Source organism: Sciurus vulgaris (assembly GCF_902686455.1).
Source record: "Sciurus vulgaris genome assembly, chromosome: 11".
NCBI lineage: Eukaryota > Metazoa > Chordata > Mammalia > Rodentia > Sciuridae > Sciurus > Sciurus vulgaris.
This window is the reverse complement of record NC_136472.1, coordinates 107,068,389-107,088,449: the sequence shown is the minus strand read 5'-3', so window position 1 is coordinate 107,088,449 and position 20,061 is coordinate 107,068,389. Positions and strand designations below refer to the sequence as shown.

Below are 20,061 nucleotides of genomic sequence, written 5' to 3'. Positions count from 1 at the left end.
GATACCTTCTCCTGCTGATGGACATTTGGGTTGCTTCTGCTTTAGGCAGTTGTTAAAAAGCTGCTATGAACATTCTTGTACAAATTGTTTTTATAAAATTCGTTTTTATTTTTCTTGGGTTCGTGCACATGGTAAGCACATGCTGTACCACTGAGTTACAGCCCTACCCTGACAACTAACATCTTAATGCAGACATTCAGCCTCTTATATCTAAATAATTAAAATAGTCTCTTAAATGGCCTCTTCCTTCTTCCTTCAGACGACACATTACTGTTGTATTTACCTCCCTAAAAACGTCCTTTCATACATCATCACCTTTTGGCTTAAGGATGACCATTCTAACAAGTAATATTAACCCTTATCCTAACACTCAAGGGCTTTCACAATTGGTCCTTTCACATCTCTCTAATATGCTCGTTCATATGGGAGTACAGGAAGAATTCAAAAGGGAATCCAAAGATTTTGCCTAAAAGAGAAGAAAAGTCCAGAAGTGGCAATATATGCATATCATACAAATGGAAGTAAATTCAAACTGATCAACCACAGAAGTGAAAGTGGTTGCTTCTGAAGAGAGGGACATAGGAGTAGGGAGGATGGAAGACTGGTATTTTCTGTAACAGACCTTGCAGAATTATTTGACTCCTTTATGTTTACTAGCACAAGTAAATGTTTTACAAAAAATAAAACTTAAGATGATAGAAATATACAGATCAAAGAAGATAAGAAGGGAGGGAGGGAGAGAGGAAAGTAAGGAAGGAGTGAAGGAGGGAAAAAAAAGAAAAAGAAAAAGCTGAGTGCAGTGGTACATGCCTATAATTCCAGCCTCAGGAGGCTGAGGCAGGAGAATTGCAAGTTCAAGGCTAGCCTCAGCGACTCAGCAAGAACTTGTCTCAAAATAAGAATTGAAAAGGACTGGGGATGTAAGCTCAGTGGTAAAGCACCATTGGGTTCAATTCCTAGTACCAAATCAAAACAACGAAAGAAAGAAAAACAGAATGATTTGTTAATTGAGGTGAATATTATATTCTAATTTGGTTGTCCATACCTAAGGATAATCAACAGATCTATGCAAGGAATAGTTGGATACATCAATTGTCTTAATGGAGCTATCCTAGTTTGGATTTTATTCAGTAAGCAATAGAGTGTTAAGTGAAAGTTATTCAACACAATTGTGATAAAATAAAAACAATGTATTTTGGAAGATTAAACAGGAATTATATTGAAATGTACTTGACTGGGGAAGAAACAAACTATGGTAAAAAAATGAGATCTTCACTAATTGAGACCAGAGGTGATGAAAGTCAAGTTCAGGGTGATGACTGTGGAAACAGAAGGATTTAATTTCAAGTAATTCTGCAAGAACACTGGATATGATGTGCTGGCCAACTAAACAAGAAAGTAAGGAAATAAAAATTAAAAAGAACATAATACCCTTCAAGCACAGAGTAGGCACTGAAGGAAATACTTGCAAAGTTAAACAGTGATTCCAAAGTTATAAAACTGAAAGATAAAGCTTAATCTATAGTCCTAAATAGATAGTTTAATACTGTTTGTGTGGCTATTTCTCACTTAGGTCTCCAGCTGAGTTAAAACATTTTTGGCTTAATTCACTGAAAATTATATATGTATATTTTTTACTACTTGATTAATGTTGCTTGGACTGTAGGTGCTACAAGAAACTATAACCCTTTTACTAAAAACCATTCTTATGCCATTACTTTGTTTTAAAATTATTTTAAAATGATTATTATAAAAAACTCAGAAAATAAAGATAACTAACATGACTGTGTTTGTGTTTTAGAAAGTTAATTCTGGAGACAGTGTGAATTATAATAATTAGGAGAAGGTTGCATAACATAGATAAGGAAGAATGAGGACCCTACCTGAGGCATTAGCAGTGGGTATAGAGGAATGGGGACTTCTTCAAGAAATACTTAGGAAGTGTAGGGGCAGGATTTTAAACTACCTGAAGAGGGATGGGGGAGAAGAAATCAATACTGACACCAAGGTTCCCAGTATAGATGACTTTATACAAGATGAAACCAAGGAAGGAAAAGTACCAAAATAGTTTTTGTTAAAAAAGACAACAGAATGGTTGGGCTATTAACTGTATGACAAAGTCAAAATAAAAAATAAATTGGACTAACTGATTTCCAAAATCCCTTCAGAGTCTTTCATTCTAAAATAGTGAAGACTAACCAAAGTTTTCATCATCTTTTAAAATTAAATTTTATTATTCATTATCTTCAGTGCTCAAGAAATAACTGCACCAGGAAAACAACTAGCATTCACTGTCAACTTTCCTACATTTTTCAGAATTTTCTTTTCAGAATTTAAATTACACATTTACTCTAGACATTTAAAAATAATTTTTATGTATTTAAAATCTCCAAATCATGCCTCAATTTATATAATTAATGTGATACAAACCTGTTTCAGGAGTTTGGATAAGTTTCAGGAGTCTTGCTAAGGCAAGAACAGAAATTGAGACAATCCCATTTTTATAGAAAGTACACCTAACATGTAATAGCCATTTCTAGTTTAATGAAACTAGAGCTTAGAGTTTAAAAAAATTTCCCCATGGGTAAAGGCTTAAAAATCTTTCTCTTGTGGGGCATGGTGGTGCATGCCTGTAATCTTAGTGGCTCAGTAGGCTGAGGCATGAGGGCTGCAAGTTCAAAGTCAGCCTCAGCAACCTTAGTGAGGCCCTAGGCAACTTAGCAAGACCCTGTCTCAAAATAAAAAATTGAACTGTCTGGGGATATGGCTCAGTGGTTAAGTGCCCCTGGGTTCAATCCCTGGTACAAAAGCAAACAAACTAAAAACAAAACAAACAAACAAAACCTCACCACCTCTTTCTCTTGACCTCACTGTCCTTATCTCTTGTTTTGGATAAATAAATGCACACATAAACACACACACATTTTGTTCATGTGAGTGTGTGTACATGTGCACCAAGAATTGAACCCAGGGCGTCACTTATGCCAGGCAACCACTCTCTTCCACTGGGCTACATTCCTGGCCTCACTGTCCTTTATCAACCATCTCCCCATTTCATTTCTTCCTTTTTGCAGCAGAACTCCTTTGAAGAGTCATCTATTTTGACCTCTTCATTTTTCTTCTCTCATTTTCTTTAAATCCTTTTAAAATAAAGCTTTAGCCCAGTTGCTCCACCAAAACTGCTCTTGGCAACTGCCAAATATAAAGGTAAACTGTCATTTTTTCACTGTTCTTGACCTATCAGCATCATCTGACACAGATGTTCACTCCATCCTCCTGAGATTACTTTGTTCACTTGGTTTCCAGGATACCACATTCTCTTTGTTTTCTTCCTTGTCTGGCTCATTTGCTGGTTTCTCCTTTTTTTTCAACCTTTCAACATTTGAGTGCCTCAGGTATGAGGCTTTGTTTTCTTCCATAATTATATTCACTACTCACTACTTAGATGGTCTTCATCTGTGGAGATATCTTACTGATTTTGTCTTTCAAAATGTATTCTGGGTTTGACCACTTGTGACTTACTGTACTGCTTCAAACCAGATCTGAGCTATCATCATCTGCTACAACAGCCTCCGACCTGATCTTTCTGTTTCTATCCCTTCCCACTACAGTCTATTCTCAACAAACAGTGCGTGTCACAATGATGTGCTTAAAATGCTAAATTAGAGCAGTTCACTTCTCTGCTGAAACCCTGTTGAGAATGGTTCCCTAATTTTATTCAAGGTAAAAATCAGAGTCCTTAAAATGGCTTACAAAGGACCAAATCTGCCCCACTCCTAACCCAGATCTACTTTCTGACATCATCTTCTGCTAGTCTTGCTCACTCTTGCTCTTTCCTCTTGCTTGCTTCTCTCTAGTCCTAGTAGCATCCCTGCCATCCCTTGAACACACCAAGCACACTGCTGCCTCAGGGCCTTTGAGTTTACTTTTCTCTACCTCTGGATAATCCCCCCTCCCCATAGTTACAGGACTATGCTTTTGAATCTTTGTTCAAATGTCAGTGAGGTTTGCCTTGATCACTCCATTTAATATTGCAACCAACTCCCCCATTCCCCATCCCTTTATCCTTGCATGTAAAGAAGCAGGAAAATTTGAATCTATCTGAGGAGAAACACTTCACCAGTCCTAATTGAGAACTGAAAAGTGATGCTGGAATTAGCACACAAGGACTTTGAAAGTTATTAACTGTACTCCAGATATTCAAAAAACTAAGTAAAGACATGGAAGTTGTAAAAAAGTTTCTAGTCAAGTTCCTTCTAAACTTGTACAACGTCTGAGATGAAAAATATACTGGATGGGAAAAATGGCAGATTAGACATTGCAGAAGATCAGTGAACTTGAAGATGTAGGAAATAGCAGCTACAGAAAATGAAAGAGCAAAAAAGAAATTTCTTTTAAATGGAAAAGAGTATCAAGTGAACTGTGAGTCAATTTCATACATGTTTGACTAGAATCTCTGAAGGAGAGGAAAAAGAAGTGGGACAGAAAAATTAGTTAAGAAAACAACAGTTAAAAATGCTAAATGCCTAAATTGGATGGAAATACTACATTCACAGGTCTAAGAAGATCTGTGAACACCAAGAAAAAAAAAATCATGATGAAAACCAAACAAAGGTAAATCATAATCAAATTACTAGTGATAACCAGTGATAAATAAGAAATTTTAAAATCAGAGGAAAAAAAAGCCATACTACATCGATAGGAATTTAAAAAATAGCAGATTTCTTATTTACTCATAACAATGCTAATGAAAAGACAAACATAATCTTTAAAGTACTAAAAAAAGAAAAGACAAAAGAAAACCAAAACTGTCAATCTAGAATTCTATATCTAGTGGAAATCTTTCATAAACAAAGACAGGGCCAGAGCATAGGTCATCACAGAACACTTGGCTAGCCTGTTTATGAAGCCCTGTATTCAATGCCAACAAAAAAACCCAGACAAAATAAAGACTATTTTATTGATCAAAAGCTGAAAAGATTTCATCACCTATACTATAGGAAATACTAAAGTAAATCTTCAGGCAAAAGGAAAATAACCCTATATGAAAATATGAATCTACACAAAGGAGGATCAAATTATGCATGTACATAGAGGAATGTGGCATGCAAAATGTGGCAATGGTAACAACTCCAGTAAGCGTGTAAGGGTTTACAAAAACATTGAAATTTTTATAAAAGATACCTGCTAAAAGAAAAATAACAAAACTATATTGTGTGGTATAAAATAGGCATAAGTAAAATATTATAACAAGAACATAAAGGTGTCAATCCCAAAAAAAACCTATGGCCAAATGTATTCTCTGATATGTAGACTCTAATACATGGGGGTGGGGATAGAAGTTCATTGGAGTAGACAAAGGGGAAAAAAGGGGAAGGGAAGAGGAATGGGAATAGGAAAAACAGCAGAATGAATTGGACACAACTTTCCTATTCTCATGTATGAATAAACCACAGTGAAACTCCTCATCACAAGACTGGGATCCTAATTAGAATAAATTACATTCTGTGTATTATATGTCAAAATACTCTACTGTTATGAATATCTAAAAAGAACATAAAGGCCAGGTAGGGCAAAATAGAAGTATACATTTTAAGGTTCTTATACTATATTTGATGTGATAAATATTTCTTGAAGGTGGACTGTGTAAATCAAAGACTTGTATATGAATGCTCATAGGAACTTATGCATAAGAGCCCAAAACTGAAACCAACCCAAATGTCTGTCAACAGATGGATGGATAAGCAAATTGGGGTATATTAATATAATAGATGACTACTTGCAAGAAAAATAAATTATATGTTGATATACACAACAAAATTGATGAACTGCAAAACAATTATATGAAGGAAAAGAAGACAGACTAAAAAAGAGTATATATGGTATGATTACATTTATATAAAATTCCAGAAGCTACAAACAAATCTATAGAACAGAAACAAAGTGGTTGCCTGAAAGTACAAAAAAACTTGAAAATGATGGATATCTTTATTGTGGTGATGGTTTCACAGACGTGTATGAATATCAAAACTTTTCAAATTGTACATATTAATTTAACTATGTACAATTTATTGTATGTGAATTATCCCACAATAAAGCTGTTTAAAAAACAATTTTTGGAACTAATTATTTAGGTACCAGAATACTGTGGCTACATAAAGTAAAAACAAATAGATATTTTAGATAAAAGTTAGAACTAATAGAATACTTTTAATTTTTAAGGGTTAGAATGGATCATAAAGACCAGCTAATTGAATACTTTTCTTATTAGAAGAACAAATAAAGGAACAAATTCCTAAGGACTTATAGCTATAGTGACACAATGACAGGGATTATATCACCATTATATCCTCAATACCTAAACCATAGCATATTCCCATACCTAAGCATTCACTGTCTGATCTTTCCCCTGGAAAGAAAGGTAAAAAAGAATATAAAAGTAAAGAAAACCTCCCTTGCAACATGACTGAAAGTTTCTCCCTATTTCTGATTATCGTCTTTTAATACTTATAACAGAATTAATAAGCAATGCTTTTCGTATTACCAACTCTTAAATAAGCGGAAAAATGAATAGGAAATAACCCATCCCTGTAGATTAGTGACATTAAAACAATTAAAGAAATAAACTTACCAAAAATTTCTCCATTTTTGGCATATTCTGTCACAAGGTACAACATACTCTTGGTCTCCATTACCTATTGATACATAATTTCATATTAGTCTCACAGAAAGGACTGCAACTTACCATAACACTCTACATGGTGACCTAAACTGAAAGTATTAATAAAAAAAATCAATTATGAACAATTCAGAGAAGTGTATAAGACACTATCTGCATGCTAACATTTTAATGAAAACTCTAGATCATTTTTCTAAAGGTGTCCATGGACCAGTAGGAGTAACATTGTTCTGGTGCCTGTTAGAAATGCAGAATCTAGGGCTTCATCTTGGACCTACTGAATTAGAATTTAAGAAAATTGCCAAGTGATTTGTTTGGGCCTGAAAGCTTGAGAAGTACTAACATGGGTAATGGAAGTTTTGAAGATCAACTTCAACAAAACTTCACAGAGTTTTTGAGCCATAAGTTTTCATGGTACCCTTGATTAAGAAAAGAAAAATAAAATAGAAGAAATTCATCTATCTTGCCTGTAGCCTAGCTAATCTGGTACAACATAGTATTCTTACTCCTGTACTTTAATATTGTTACAAAGTACTGCAATTGTAAAACATTGTTTGAATGCTTCTTCATAGCTCTATTGCTATATATTTTTATTTAATTTTTCAAGGTTCAGAAAGTATGTTGTCACCAATTTGACTTTTCAAACTATACTGAATACGTGTCTATTTAGAAAGGAAACTAAATTTTAGATTCAAGATTTGTGATTTTTAGATTCGCTTCTCTGTAACACTCTTTTGTTATCTACTGAAAGGCTAAAAACTAATTTTGTCCTAAAATATAGATATAGGACTATTCTCCATCAACACAAAAAACTAAGAGCTCTACTTACAATTTGGGCCTAAACAAATTAAATAGTAACTCAACTTTAATCAATTATTTAATACAAAAGAAGACAGAATTATTGTGTGAATCATGGTAGTTTTCAGTTTAGTTTATGGTTTATAAGATAATTACTAGAATATGATTAGTCTCTTAGAAGTATCTTCTTTAGGAATTAAAAAAAAAAGTTTAAAAAAAGAAATACACTGATAAAAATTTGACCTAAGAGGCCTCTGTAGTTTAAGAATTTTAGGAATTGGTTTGAGTGGCACACATTAGCCTTTCATTCTTGGTCTCCAATGTTTTTTATTGCAAATTTCTATCAATAAATGTTAGTCAAGGGGGCTGGGGATATAACTCAGTTGGTAAAGTGCTTGCTTTGCATGCACAAGGCCCTGGGTTCAATTTCTGGCACCACCCAAAAATAAAAAAATGTTAGTCAAATATATATGTAGGTATACATTTATATGGATACACACATAGATATGTACTTATGTACATACACATACACAAATGATATACATGTCCCATTGTATAAATATATCAAGTACATTATAAAATGCCACATAGGAAGACACAATAAACCTAACAGAAGTTCTAAAGACTTTTTTCTTATACTTCCAAGAATACTTTTTCTAACCTATTTGAGAGTATAGTGGTGTGATACTGAATTGGGTCTCTGAGAAAAGTAAGGGCAATGATTTGTAAGCCAATTTCTGAGGTATATATTAATGTGATGTTAGTCAGCACACTTCTAAAAATTTAACAATCAGTATACAGGCCAGTACAGGCCAAGTCCAGAATGCCATGGGTGTAAACATCATACTTTGAAGATGAAAGTCATAGCTTAGCATACTGGGACCTTTCAGTTTTAAAGTGCTCTGATTAAAAATGTCACATAACTAGTGAATAGAAACATAAAAAATGGTTTATTTACTTTATCTGTAAAATGAGCCTCCTCAAAAAAGATTTGGTGCTAACCTACAATTAAGATCTGGGGAGGGAAGAATAGAAGCTCCCTGGACTAGATAAAGGGGAATGAAGGGAAGGCAGCGGGGAGTGGAAAAGGAAAGACAGTAGAATGAACTGGATATAACTTCCCAATGTTCATATATGAATACACAACCAGTGTAACTCCACATCGTGTACAACCATAAGAATGGGAGGTAATGCATAATGTGTCAAATTCTACTGTCATGTATACAGTAGAATGTAAGAACAACAAATAAAATAATTTAAAAAAGATTTGCTCTAGGTATTACAAAGTATGCCACTAAATAATATTGCATTTCATAAAACATAAGGAGTATACTTTTTAAATAAGCACAAGTGCCATATCTTCATTCCTGGTACCACCACCAAAACCCAGAAGGCTTAGGCAGGGCATTATAAATGCACAGTTGCAAAATAAATAACTAGCAATTGAGAGACAATTTAAAATTACTAATTAGCTTCTGATTTTCAGATTTTTATTTAAACATAATACAGAAAAATAGATGTGTTTGACTTAATAAAAGTATATGTTCATCCTTCTTTTATAGATTAAAAAAACTAACATAAAAGGAAAAATCATGATGCAAAACAGAGACCTGAAAGTGGCAAGCCTGAAGAAATACAAGGCTAACCATACCTGATAAAGTTTGATGATGTGAGGGTGGTCTAACATTTTCATTATTTGTACTTCTCGGTAGATTTTCTCAAGGTTCACTGCATCCAGCTGAGACTTATCTATTATCTTTATTGCCACCTGTGTCCCAGAAATAAATACAATCAGTACATAACAGTTAACATTTTCCAGTTCAGAATCCATCTAATAAATGACATCTGAGACTTTGCCTGTAAATTACTATGACAATGATAGCTAGTTTAAATTCGATGCACTAATTCATTTATTCAACAAATATTTTTTAAACTCTTACCATGTGTAAGGCACTGCAGTAGATTTTGTTTGGCAGTGTATTTAGTGTGCAATGAAGACTAACTCTGCAAAGTTGCTTTAATAAGACATGTTTTATTTTAATACAACTATAATGTTTTTTACTTCATCTATAAACTGAATAAAGTCTTATCAGTTTCAATCAATTATCTCACTGTCAAGTACCTACAAAGTAATGATCTGCCAAACAAAAAGTAGATTAGAAGTCAGTTTCAATTGAACTGAAATACTATTTTTCTAGAAGAGCAGGTAATAGGTTCCAAATAACACAGACATATCTTTCTGGGGCGGGGGGAGTTGTATATAAAGAATTGAAATTCATCTACATGAAAAAATATCAACTAGATTAAATTTCATTTTAAAAATAAAAATGCAAAAACCTCAAACGTGAGCAAACACTACATTTTAACTTTCTAAAAGGAATTTGATTTCAGAAAATATGGCCTCATTCTGTCAAAACGAAATAGGAACTCAAACAACTCCAAGGTTAAGAATTTGAAGGAATTAATTTTAAGGAGAAATAACTGGGCAGTCAGAAATCAACCATCACACAACTTTTTTCATGCAACTAAAAAGAACCAAGTTTTAAAAAATGAGTAGATATTTGGTTGACAATAAGGCAATCTGATTTAAATATAATTTTCAGATAACTGATGCCTCAACTTAATTCTAGTCAGTTTTGAAAAAACTCTAAAATGTATTTCACATTCTATAAAAAAGTATTCTCAACATAATTAACTTTACGATGCTTCAAAGTAAATTTTAATATCAATTATGTATGGCCTCTAATAGTTCAACACTCTTAAAAAGTTATGCAAGAGAATAGGACTAGGCATAGTCTCCTGTTCATAATTTTTCTCTTCTTTTCTTATATCTGGGCTGTTCTTTGCTGTTAACCCCAAAGCCTACAATAAGGTTTATTTCTTCCCTCCTGTATTTCTAACTTGTTATGCATAGCTTCTTTCTGATTTGAATTAATTGTAACCCACAAAACCAACCAAGCTTCTCAGGGGAAATCAGATTACTAAACATAATGTGTAAAATTAAATTACTGCCTCAGAAGAAAAGGGTTTTCTAGGCAGTAAAGTATGTGAGTTCTGTGAAAGCTATTTTCATTTTGTTTGGTAATGTTCCATTATTGCAATCAAAATACTTATATTAACCTGTAATTGCCAGATAAGCAGTCTGATTAAAATTGTACTTGCTATTAGAGATACTACTGGGCCACCTCAAACATAAAGACATTTAAAGAGATTCTTTCTCCAAAATTAAGAGTATGACAAAATCCAGTATTATTTGGCTAACTTTGGGTAAAAGTTGCCATATGTTGGCTAAGTGCGTACTTGAATTTCCTCAGTATTCCTTAGGAAGGTACATGAAATTTCACAGATGTGCATATTTTGAAGAAAATGTCTTGTCCTACAATTTCTGGAGTGAGTCTAGATACCAGCACCCACTCCTCAACAAAAAGCTTTTATTAAGAAATGGGTCACAATAACTTTGAGTTGCAAAGAAGGAATTATGTTTTTTTTTTTTTTTTTTTACAAATTACATGATTAATATCATTAGAAAATACTGTATACATCTTGAGTATCATAGTTAAAGTTTTTAAATACAAATGAAAGCAAGGTATCACACAGATATTTCCTCTTTTATATTCTTTGGAACCTTGCCCTCAACAATAAAAAAGTTAAAAAAATAAATAAAATTAAAAAACAAAATATAAATTATTCAATTAAACTTTCATAAAAATTATAAGCCTCATTTTAAACTTCTCAACATAAAATTCTCATATGATAATTCTGTCTTCAATTTCATCTTGGGTCACAGAATATACATATCCACAAATCTATGTAATTATATCTTTACAATGTTACCTCTTTTTGTAAGGCTGCCTGCTATCAGAGGATGCTGCTTCTTTAAAGAAAAAGGTGAGCAAGTATTAGCATGCTCTTGTAATAGGGGTAGTCTACCTGCTTTAATAAAAAGACCCAGAATGTATAATGATTCAATACAATAGAAGTTTATTTCTTGTTCATGTAGAATTGGATGGGTAAAGTTAGTTAGCAGAAATGAGATTCAAAGTGGCATTTCTATATTTAAGGTGTTTTTCTAATGATACTTTGAAGGCTGTTTCTACTATAGCCAGAAAGAGGAAAAGAGCTCAGAAGGGACTCTCACAGGTTTTTATGAATGAGGTTCAGAAGTGGTGCACACTATTTCTGCTCATCCCAAAAGTTAGAACTCAAGTCATATGACCACTCCAAACTACAAGAGAGGAACAGAAAGTCTAGTTGTAAGCCCAGAAAGAAGAAACAGTGGATTTTTTGGTGCACAGCTAGGAGTCTGCCGTACTTGATAGAGCTCTTTACCAAGAACTTCCCCAAAATATAATAATAATGATGGTGACTTTCACAATTAGATAGCACTTTTTAATTTTACAAGACACTTTAGGGTCTTCTATCTCATTTCACTCTGTGAAGTAAATGGAAGTAGTAGTATATCCCTGAATTCACAAAACCGAGATTCAAAAGATGTCACATATTAGCATTCACAAAATCAAGTTCAATTCCCAGCACCAAAAGTGGGGAAAAAGAATCATATAATCTCCAAGTTCCTAAAGCTTTAGTAAAGCCCCTCCAAACCTTCTAACTCCAAGTTCAGTCTTTTTTACTACTTCAGAGAGTCTACAAGTCACATTTACCAAACAATTATTTTATGCTAGGAATGATGCTTGGGATATAAAAATGAATGAGATGTGGTTCTTATCATCAAGGAATGTAATAGGTCTGTGACAACAAAATGAACAAATTTTATCAACGAAAATAAAATGTATCTTGGGATTTCCCCAGTGGTGTACTGAAAGTTCCCAACTTACAAAAAAGTTGTGTTCCAATAGTTTATTTTAAAGCTAAGTATAAACCTAGAATTCTGGGAACTCACTCTCTTTAGTTCTGAATGTAGTACCAAGGACAAAACCTGCATGGTTATAAGCAAGTCAAGAAGGCCGAGCAAAAGATTCCATAGTTAAAGGGTTTCTTTTGTTGTTGTTCACCTATTCAATTAACTCTTAGTTATACATGCATTATCTTAAAAAGAATAAATATATAGATTTTTATGTTAATAGGTTTCCTCTCTAACTTGGGATATAAACTAGAACAATTACTATCATACTAAATTCCACATAAAGTTGTAACACCAAATATTCAACCTCAGAAATCCTTAGGAAAATGTGAATTAAAAACAGTAGTGTATTTACAAAGATTAAAAAACAAATACCCTTATGAACTAAGGTTTAATGAGATCATCATTTTTTATAGGTCGCTGGTAGGAAAATAAAATAGGCTATAATTTTTTCTGGAAAGCAATTTGGTGGTCTTTCTTAAGAATCTTAAAAATTATCCATTCAATTAAACCCAAGGATTCTGTTTCTGAGAAATTATTTGAAGGAAATAATCTACAAAGATGATAAAGACTTTTGTGCAAATATATCCAACATAGTTTTACTTATCCTTTAAAAATAGAAACAATAACTAGAAAATAATTACATGAATTATGTTTACATTTATATTATGACTATAATAAAATGTTTCCTTTTAGTAGTAACATGGATAAATGCTTAAACTAAAATATTAAATAGGAAATCAGGAGATTAGTGAAGTCTCAACACAAAGTGTGAGTAGAAAAAGACTAGCTAGGGTTGTGGCTCAGTGGTAGAGTGCTTCCCTAGTATGTGTGAGGCACTGGGTTCGATTCTCAGCACCACCTATAAATAAATGAATGAAATAAAGGTCCATCAACATTTAAAAAAAATGCTTTAAAAAAGAAAAAGACTAGGAAAAATTAGAAACAAATACGACCAAACTTTTTCTGCCTAAATTTTTTGTGCAAGTTGTTTTCAATGAGCATGTATTACTTTTTTAATCAGAAAAAAAACAGAAAAAATGAAATGTCATTTAGAATATATGTTAAAGTTTTCATCTGTGAAACACTGTAATCATTTTCATTTTCTTATTTTCTAAATTTCTGTGAATATGGCTATATTGTTTTATAGACTTACATACTAAAAAGTCCACATACAGGGAAATGTTTCCAAGAATGTTAAATTTAAAAATCCACAAGTAACTATATAAAATACAAATTTGCAAGGACAAGAAATTAAGTGTAAGAACAGAAATGAAAACTGTCAAATTGATGAATAAAAGGACTTTCATTTTTCAAATTGTAATTTATCCTTCTGAAGTACCAAGTACCATCATCCTTACCATACAATTAGATTTTTGAAGTTAAAAATAATTCACTTTTCAAGCTTACATAGATGGTGTCTAACTTATGATGTTTTGACTTTTTTTTTTTTTTCAATTTTAGATGGTGCAAAAATTACATGCATTTAGTAGCAACTGTACTTCAAATGTTTTATCCTTTCCTTGGCTAACAATATCCAGCAAGATTCTCTTGATGCTGGGCAGCAGCAGTCATGTGCAACTCCCAGTCAGCGATGCTATCACAAGGATAAATAACCGGTACTCTATAGTACAGTGTGTTGCTAAGCATTGATGTTTGGTAGGTTAGCTGTAGTAATGCATTTAAATTCAATTTATAATGGGTTTATTAGGATACAGCTCCATCGCTAAGTGAACGAGTGTCTGTTCATCAAATCACCAGTGAAAATACAAGACATCAGCCTATCAGATGACTGAAAAGTCAGTGTGATTGAATGGTCTATAACAAAAGGATTTCTGAAAGCAGTAAAAACACAAAAAAACACAAAATTCTCTAGTTATTATTTCATAATATATAAACTAAACTTCCCCCCATGTAATTTGATGTTAAAATACAAGTATTTAGACAATAAAATAAATTCTCATTAATATATAACTTTTTATAACAGTAGGTAAGGAAAAGAGACTACAGAAAAGATAAAGGGGACTGGGGAGATCGCTCAGTCAGTAGAGTGCTTGCCTTGTAAGCACAAGGCCCTGGGTTTGATCCCCAGCACCCCCTGCCCCCCCCCAAAAAAAAGATAAAGGGCCCTATGCTTTCATAACCACAAAAACTGAACTGAGAATTTTAAAAAATTAAGACTATCAAAGTAACTAAAATTAATTCCCTAACTTAAAAATATTTAAACAGATCAACAAAAAGACGGTGCAATTAAAAAAAATGGGCCAAAGGACAAAAACACAATTTATAAGACAATACAACTCACCCTAATGCTTTAATCAAAGTAATCAAACAAATACAAATTTAATTAACAAAACAGAAACAATTGGGTCAGTTAAAAAATAAAAATCACAAAGAATATTACTTCTCTCTACCAAGCTGTCAAAGATTTAAAAAGTAGTATTTCTGAAAAATATGTGTGCTTCCTTTTACTCCTTTTCTGGAAGGTAATTTGGCATCTGATGCCATAAGATAGATAATATACAGACTCCTTGACCCAAGAATTCCACTGCTATGGAATTACTCTGAGGAAATAATCAGGTACTTACACAAAAGTGTATGCAGAAGAATACCCTCTGAAAGATTATTTTAGAGAGACAGCAAGAAAGAGAAATAAACTAAATGTTTACTAATGGGAAACTGATTAAATAAAAACAAGGAGGATAATATTTAAGAATATTATTTAACCAGGCTTTATTTTATTTTTTTGGTACTAGGGACATTTAATCACTGAGTTACATCCCCACTCCTTTTTAAAAATGTTTTGAGACAGGGTCTTGCTAAGTTACCTAGGGCTTCAATAAGTTGCTGAGGCTGGTCTTTACCTTGTGAACCTCCTGCCTCAGCCTCCTAAATTGCTGGGATTACAGGTATGTGCCACAGTGCCCAGCTTAACCATGCTTTAGACAAGAGAGTTTCTTTTTTCTTTTTTTTCCAAACTTGGGGAAATGTTAATAATATATGAAGTAAAAAAATACGAATTGTGCTGGGCACATGCCTATAATCTCAGCAATCTGGTAGGCTGAGGCAGGAGGATACGATATTCCAGGTCAGCCTGGGCAACCTGGCGAGACCATCTCAAAATAAAAATTAAAAAGGCTTGAGGATGTAGCTCAGTCGTCCAGAGTCCCTGGGTTCAATCCCTGGAAATAAATAAATAAATAAATAAATAAATAAAAGGAAGAAGAAGGAGGTGTACTAAAAAGGAAAGAAAGATATCACAAGAAATTCTGAAATCCACTTGACACCAAGGAAATATCTGCAATCAGCAGTGGGCCATAAATCAAATGTCATTTGAATCCAAGAAGAGAAACCAGTTTCAGTTGTTTCCAAACAAATGTTTTCTTAATTGTCTGACACTGAGAATTTCCCAGAGGATATAAAACCAGAACACATTAAACTCTGTTAAAGTTAAAAATTTCTACAGAACATAAAAATTTACACAACTCTTATTTTGCACATTTTTCTCCTTCCCAAAAAAGAACAGATAATTTTGAACAATATTTCATAGGATAATTTACCAATTGTTATTTGTCTGTGATGCCTAGAAATGAGAAAATGGTTCTAGTAAAGCACGTATATATTTTCTGACAAATACAATTTGTTTGAACACAATTAAGATCACACATAGGCCTAGATGCAAATATTAGTGGTTAACAAGTACTTCTATTGCACACAGTACAGCTGTTTCTTGAAATTTGGAATATTTTGCAGTGCAAGATTGATACCAAGATTACTGAGATGAGTCTTAAAATTTGAAAGCAAAATACAAAATCCAAACACATGAAAACATAAGTTCTTTTCAAGAAACATTACAATCAAGTGTAATATGCCCTTCTCTTTGTTTCTGTCCTTGCTCTAAAAGGCAATTTTGAACTTTAACTATTTGGAACACTTTAAAAACTCCTACATTTTAAGGTAGTAGCTTAAGAATTATACCTAAATATGAAAGTCCCAAAATGCACATAGAAAGCTTTTCAGTGAACAAAAGCAGTTTTCAGAAAGTCCTTGATTTTAGTTCTGCATTCCAGGTTCTCTTAAGTAGCCTAACACCTACGTGCCATTTTAATAAGGTAATTTTTAGAACCTCTGTGAAAAAATCTATTAAGATTCCATAGACCACAGATCTACATGCTGTTTATGTAAGAACACAACAGGCATGGTGTTGAGGAAAACTCAGTTATCTGTCATAAAAAGAAGCTGAAAATAACTAATGATAGTTATCCCTGGGTAGTGATATTATAAGTAACTATTTTCATTTATCTACACTTCTAAATTTCTCAATAGTAAACATAACAGATTTGGTAATAAAAATATGCAGCTCTTTAATGAAAAAATAATACCTTCTCACTTGGGAATTTCCCTTCTAGGAATTTACCAGCAATTCCTTCTCCCTAAAAAAAAAAAAAAAATCGCAAATGCAGACACAAAAATGTTCCTTGTCAATTACTTGGAATAAGTGAAAACTAAAAATAGTAATATTCAACAATAATGGAAACTGTAAGTAATATGGGGCTCATCCTTTGTATGCGTGAACAAGTAACAACTCCCATCAGCATGTACAACTAAAATACACCAATAAAAAAAATGGAAAACATGGGTTCATCCACAAGGTAGAACACTATGCAACTATTATAAATGTTGTTATAAAGTTATATACAATAAGCAAAATGCTTCAGCATTAGTGTTAAGTGGAAAAAACAATGTAATTTACATATGTGTATCATGAACTTTCCTCTATGAAAAACGCATTAAAATAAGACTAGAGGGAAATGTGACGTAATGTTAAGAATGGTTTGTTCCCATTGGTGGAGGAAATTATACTTTTTTGGTACTATAGCTTCTTTATTCTTAACATTTTCTGTAGTAAAACATTTTTAATCACTGGAAAACCAAAAATGTTAAGGGCACAAGGGGCTCTGCTGCAATTTTACTCAAGAGACAAAAAACTACACAGTTAGAAGGAAAAAGTTATTTTCTAGTATTTTATTCATAAAATAAAACATTACTCAAGGACACTTATAGAATAGAAAACTAGCAACCGCTATTTCCTAAAATAGTTTAATAGCCTAAATGCTATTATCCTTTTCCCATTACACTAATTTTATAAAATTAGCTTCTCTAATTCATAAGCCACAAACCAGTACTACAAAGCTTTTTATGAAGTATTATATTAGGAAGTTAGATTCTACCACCATCTGCCTTCCCTTTTGTATGCAAAATTTATAGAGATCTAACATACACATACCGCTTGAGATGGTATAATTATATTTCTTAAACAATGTTAAGCAATTTGATAGATTAGATCAAAACGAAGATCTCTTTTTTCCTATTAATTTTTTTTCCCTGAAAGGGAAACAGACTTGGATCTCCCAAGCTCTGGAGAAAATTTATTACTTTTGAGTGATACAGAACAAGAGATAGAGAAGAGCCAATTAAAAATAATTAAATCATTCATCACATGGATGTTTAAACTAAGCCCTAAAATTTGCTCCATGATCAAAATTGGGAAAAAAAAAGATCTCTGAGTTTTCAAACACATATATTTACATTGATATTAAACCACAGTACATAAACTTTTATAATTAGCATAGTATTTCAATATTATTTTATTCCATATTAATTGTTCTCACTGCAATTATTAAAATATATTCAGTAATAAGAATCTAAAGTGAAACGTTAAAGGTTTTCTTTTTTTTGTTGTTGGTGGTGTTTGTTTTTGTGGTGCTAGGTACAGAACCCAGGGCCTCGGACTTACTAAGAAAACGCTGCACTACTGAACTACTTCCCTGGTCCTTACATGTAGTGGGTTTTTTGTTGTTGTTGTTTGATTGCTTGTTTGTTTTTGGTATCTGGGATTGAACGTGGGCACTCAACCACTGAGCTACAGCCCCAGCTGTATTTTGTATTTTACGTAGAGACAGGGTCTTACTCAATTGCTTGGTACCTCGCTTTTGCTGAGGCTGGCTTTGAACTAAAGATCCTCCTGTCTCAGCCTCCCAAGCTGCTGGGACTACAGGTTTGTCACTGGGCCTGGCTCCTTATTTGTAGTTTTAAAGTAGCTGTATTTATCAAAGATGCAAATATTTATCCAATGGTGGTAACAATTACTGATTTAAAAAAACCTCAGGGGCTGGGGTTGTGGCTCAGTGGTAGAGCGCTTGCCTGGCATGTGTGAGGCCCTGGGTTCAAATACTCAGCACCACATATAAATAAATAAACAAACAAACCACATTCACAACAAACAGTATACTTTAAGAAACAATTGTATCTGTGCTCTTGCCAAACAATTCTTAATGCAAATTACCTATGAAAGTTCACAGAGGAACTTTACAAATTTTAAGACCTGCAAAAACTTTTGTTCAGTAATTGTCAGGCCATTTTCCTCATCCCTCTTTACTGTAATATCTTTAATCACACCGAATTACCACAAAAGCTCATACTCACACATGGTGATGCTCATGCTCTTTCGTTTTTTATGGTAATTAATTTTTTTTTTTTTAAAAGCACAAGGGAGGTGGGATCTGTAAACCAGCAATTTAGCTTTTAACATAAATTACTTTGCACACATACACTATATACAGAATTTAGGATCTGAGTGCTCTCTCATGATTTGACTGGTGACTTCAATTACAAATGCATTTGATCTCATACTATCTGATAGCCAAAGGATGATATTACTCCATAGTGCCCCCTAGCTCATTAAGCTGTACCAACTTGAAAGGGACACCACTGGAATTGTCAACCTCAAGAGAAAGAAAGTATCAGTTACCATCACCTCCACTAAAGCAGCTCTTAAACAGATGCTAAATTAACTAAATCTGACCTGACAAATAACATAATTAAATTTCACTAATACTACCGCTAAGAGCTATTGAAAAAATATTATAAACCATGGGTTTGATACTCAGTCACGTAGCAACATAGCTCAAAAGTTTTGCAGAATCTCTAATGTGCAATTTGATTTTTTAGGTAATCATTAAACAAGGACTCATTAAAATACAGATTTTAAGTGTTTTCCTTTTTATGTAACTTAAAGGAAAATGGCATGACATTTGGCCATGGCTCTTTAGCAGAATGAACCACTTTCTTCATTAAAAAAAAAAATGCTAGGATCGGATTACACTATGTGAAGATTTAGTAATGTCATTAGAGTCATATTATCATTACATCTCAATCTAAATTACTAACACTGGCAACACCGCTAAATTTGTGAGAGAAAAATTTGTGACCTTGGTCCTGATGCCCCAAATAACGCAGATTTGGGCTGCTATGGGATCAGTAGGGGAAGGCAAAAAGTGAGGATGACATGATACATTCCCTTTCTTTTTTTGAAATGGCCATTAAGCTAAGTACAACTGCTATGAAAATCATTCAACTTTTCAAATGCCCTTAGCCTTACATAAGTCATTCTGAAGGAAAAAAAAAAAAAAAAGCCCTACTTTATTCTAAATTCAAAGTCCTCAAAGTCTAGTACATTAGTACTAATAAGAAAAAAAAAAAAAATGGAACAAGATGAAAACTAGGGGGAAAACTGAAAAGGGGTGAAACTCCAGTAACAAATGCAAGAAATCAGAATAGAGTATGTCAAAATCACTAGGCTTTATTTTAAAGAATGGTTTTGTTTCTATTGTCCCCCCCCCCCACCGCCAAAGTATTTAATTTGCACATCTTAAAATAGAGA

The 20,061-nt window shown here is 33.0% G+C and overlaps 1 protein-coding gene across 1 annotated transcript in view; it reads right to left on the bottom strand.

The window, feature by feature from the left end:
- SIK2 (salt inducible kinase 2) overlaps positions 1–20,061 on the bottom strand; it is a 108,181-nt gene that overhangs the window by 86,911 nt on the left and 1,209 nt on the right. Inside the window, exons 2-3 of the mRNA XM_079101584.1 lie at positions 9,129–9,245; positions 6,632–6,695 (exon numbers count right to left, since the gene is read on the bottom strand). Of these exons, the coding sequence (XP_078957710.1) occupies positions 6,632–6,695; positions 9,129–9,245 (181 nt within the window). The remainder of the gene's footprint in view (positions 1–6,631; positions 6,696–9,128; positions 9,246–20,061) is intronic.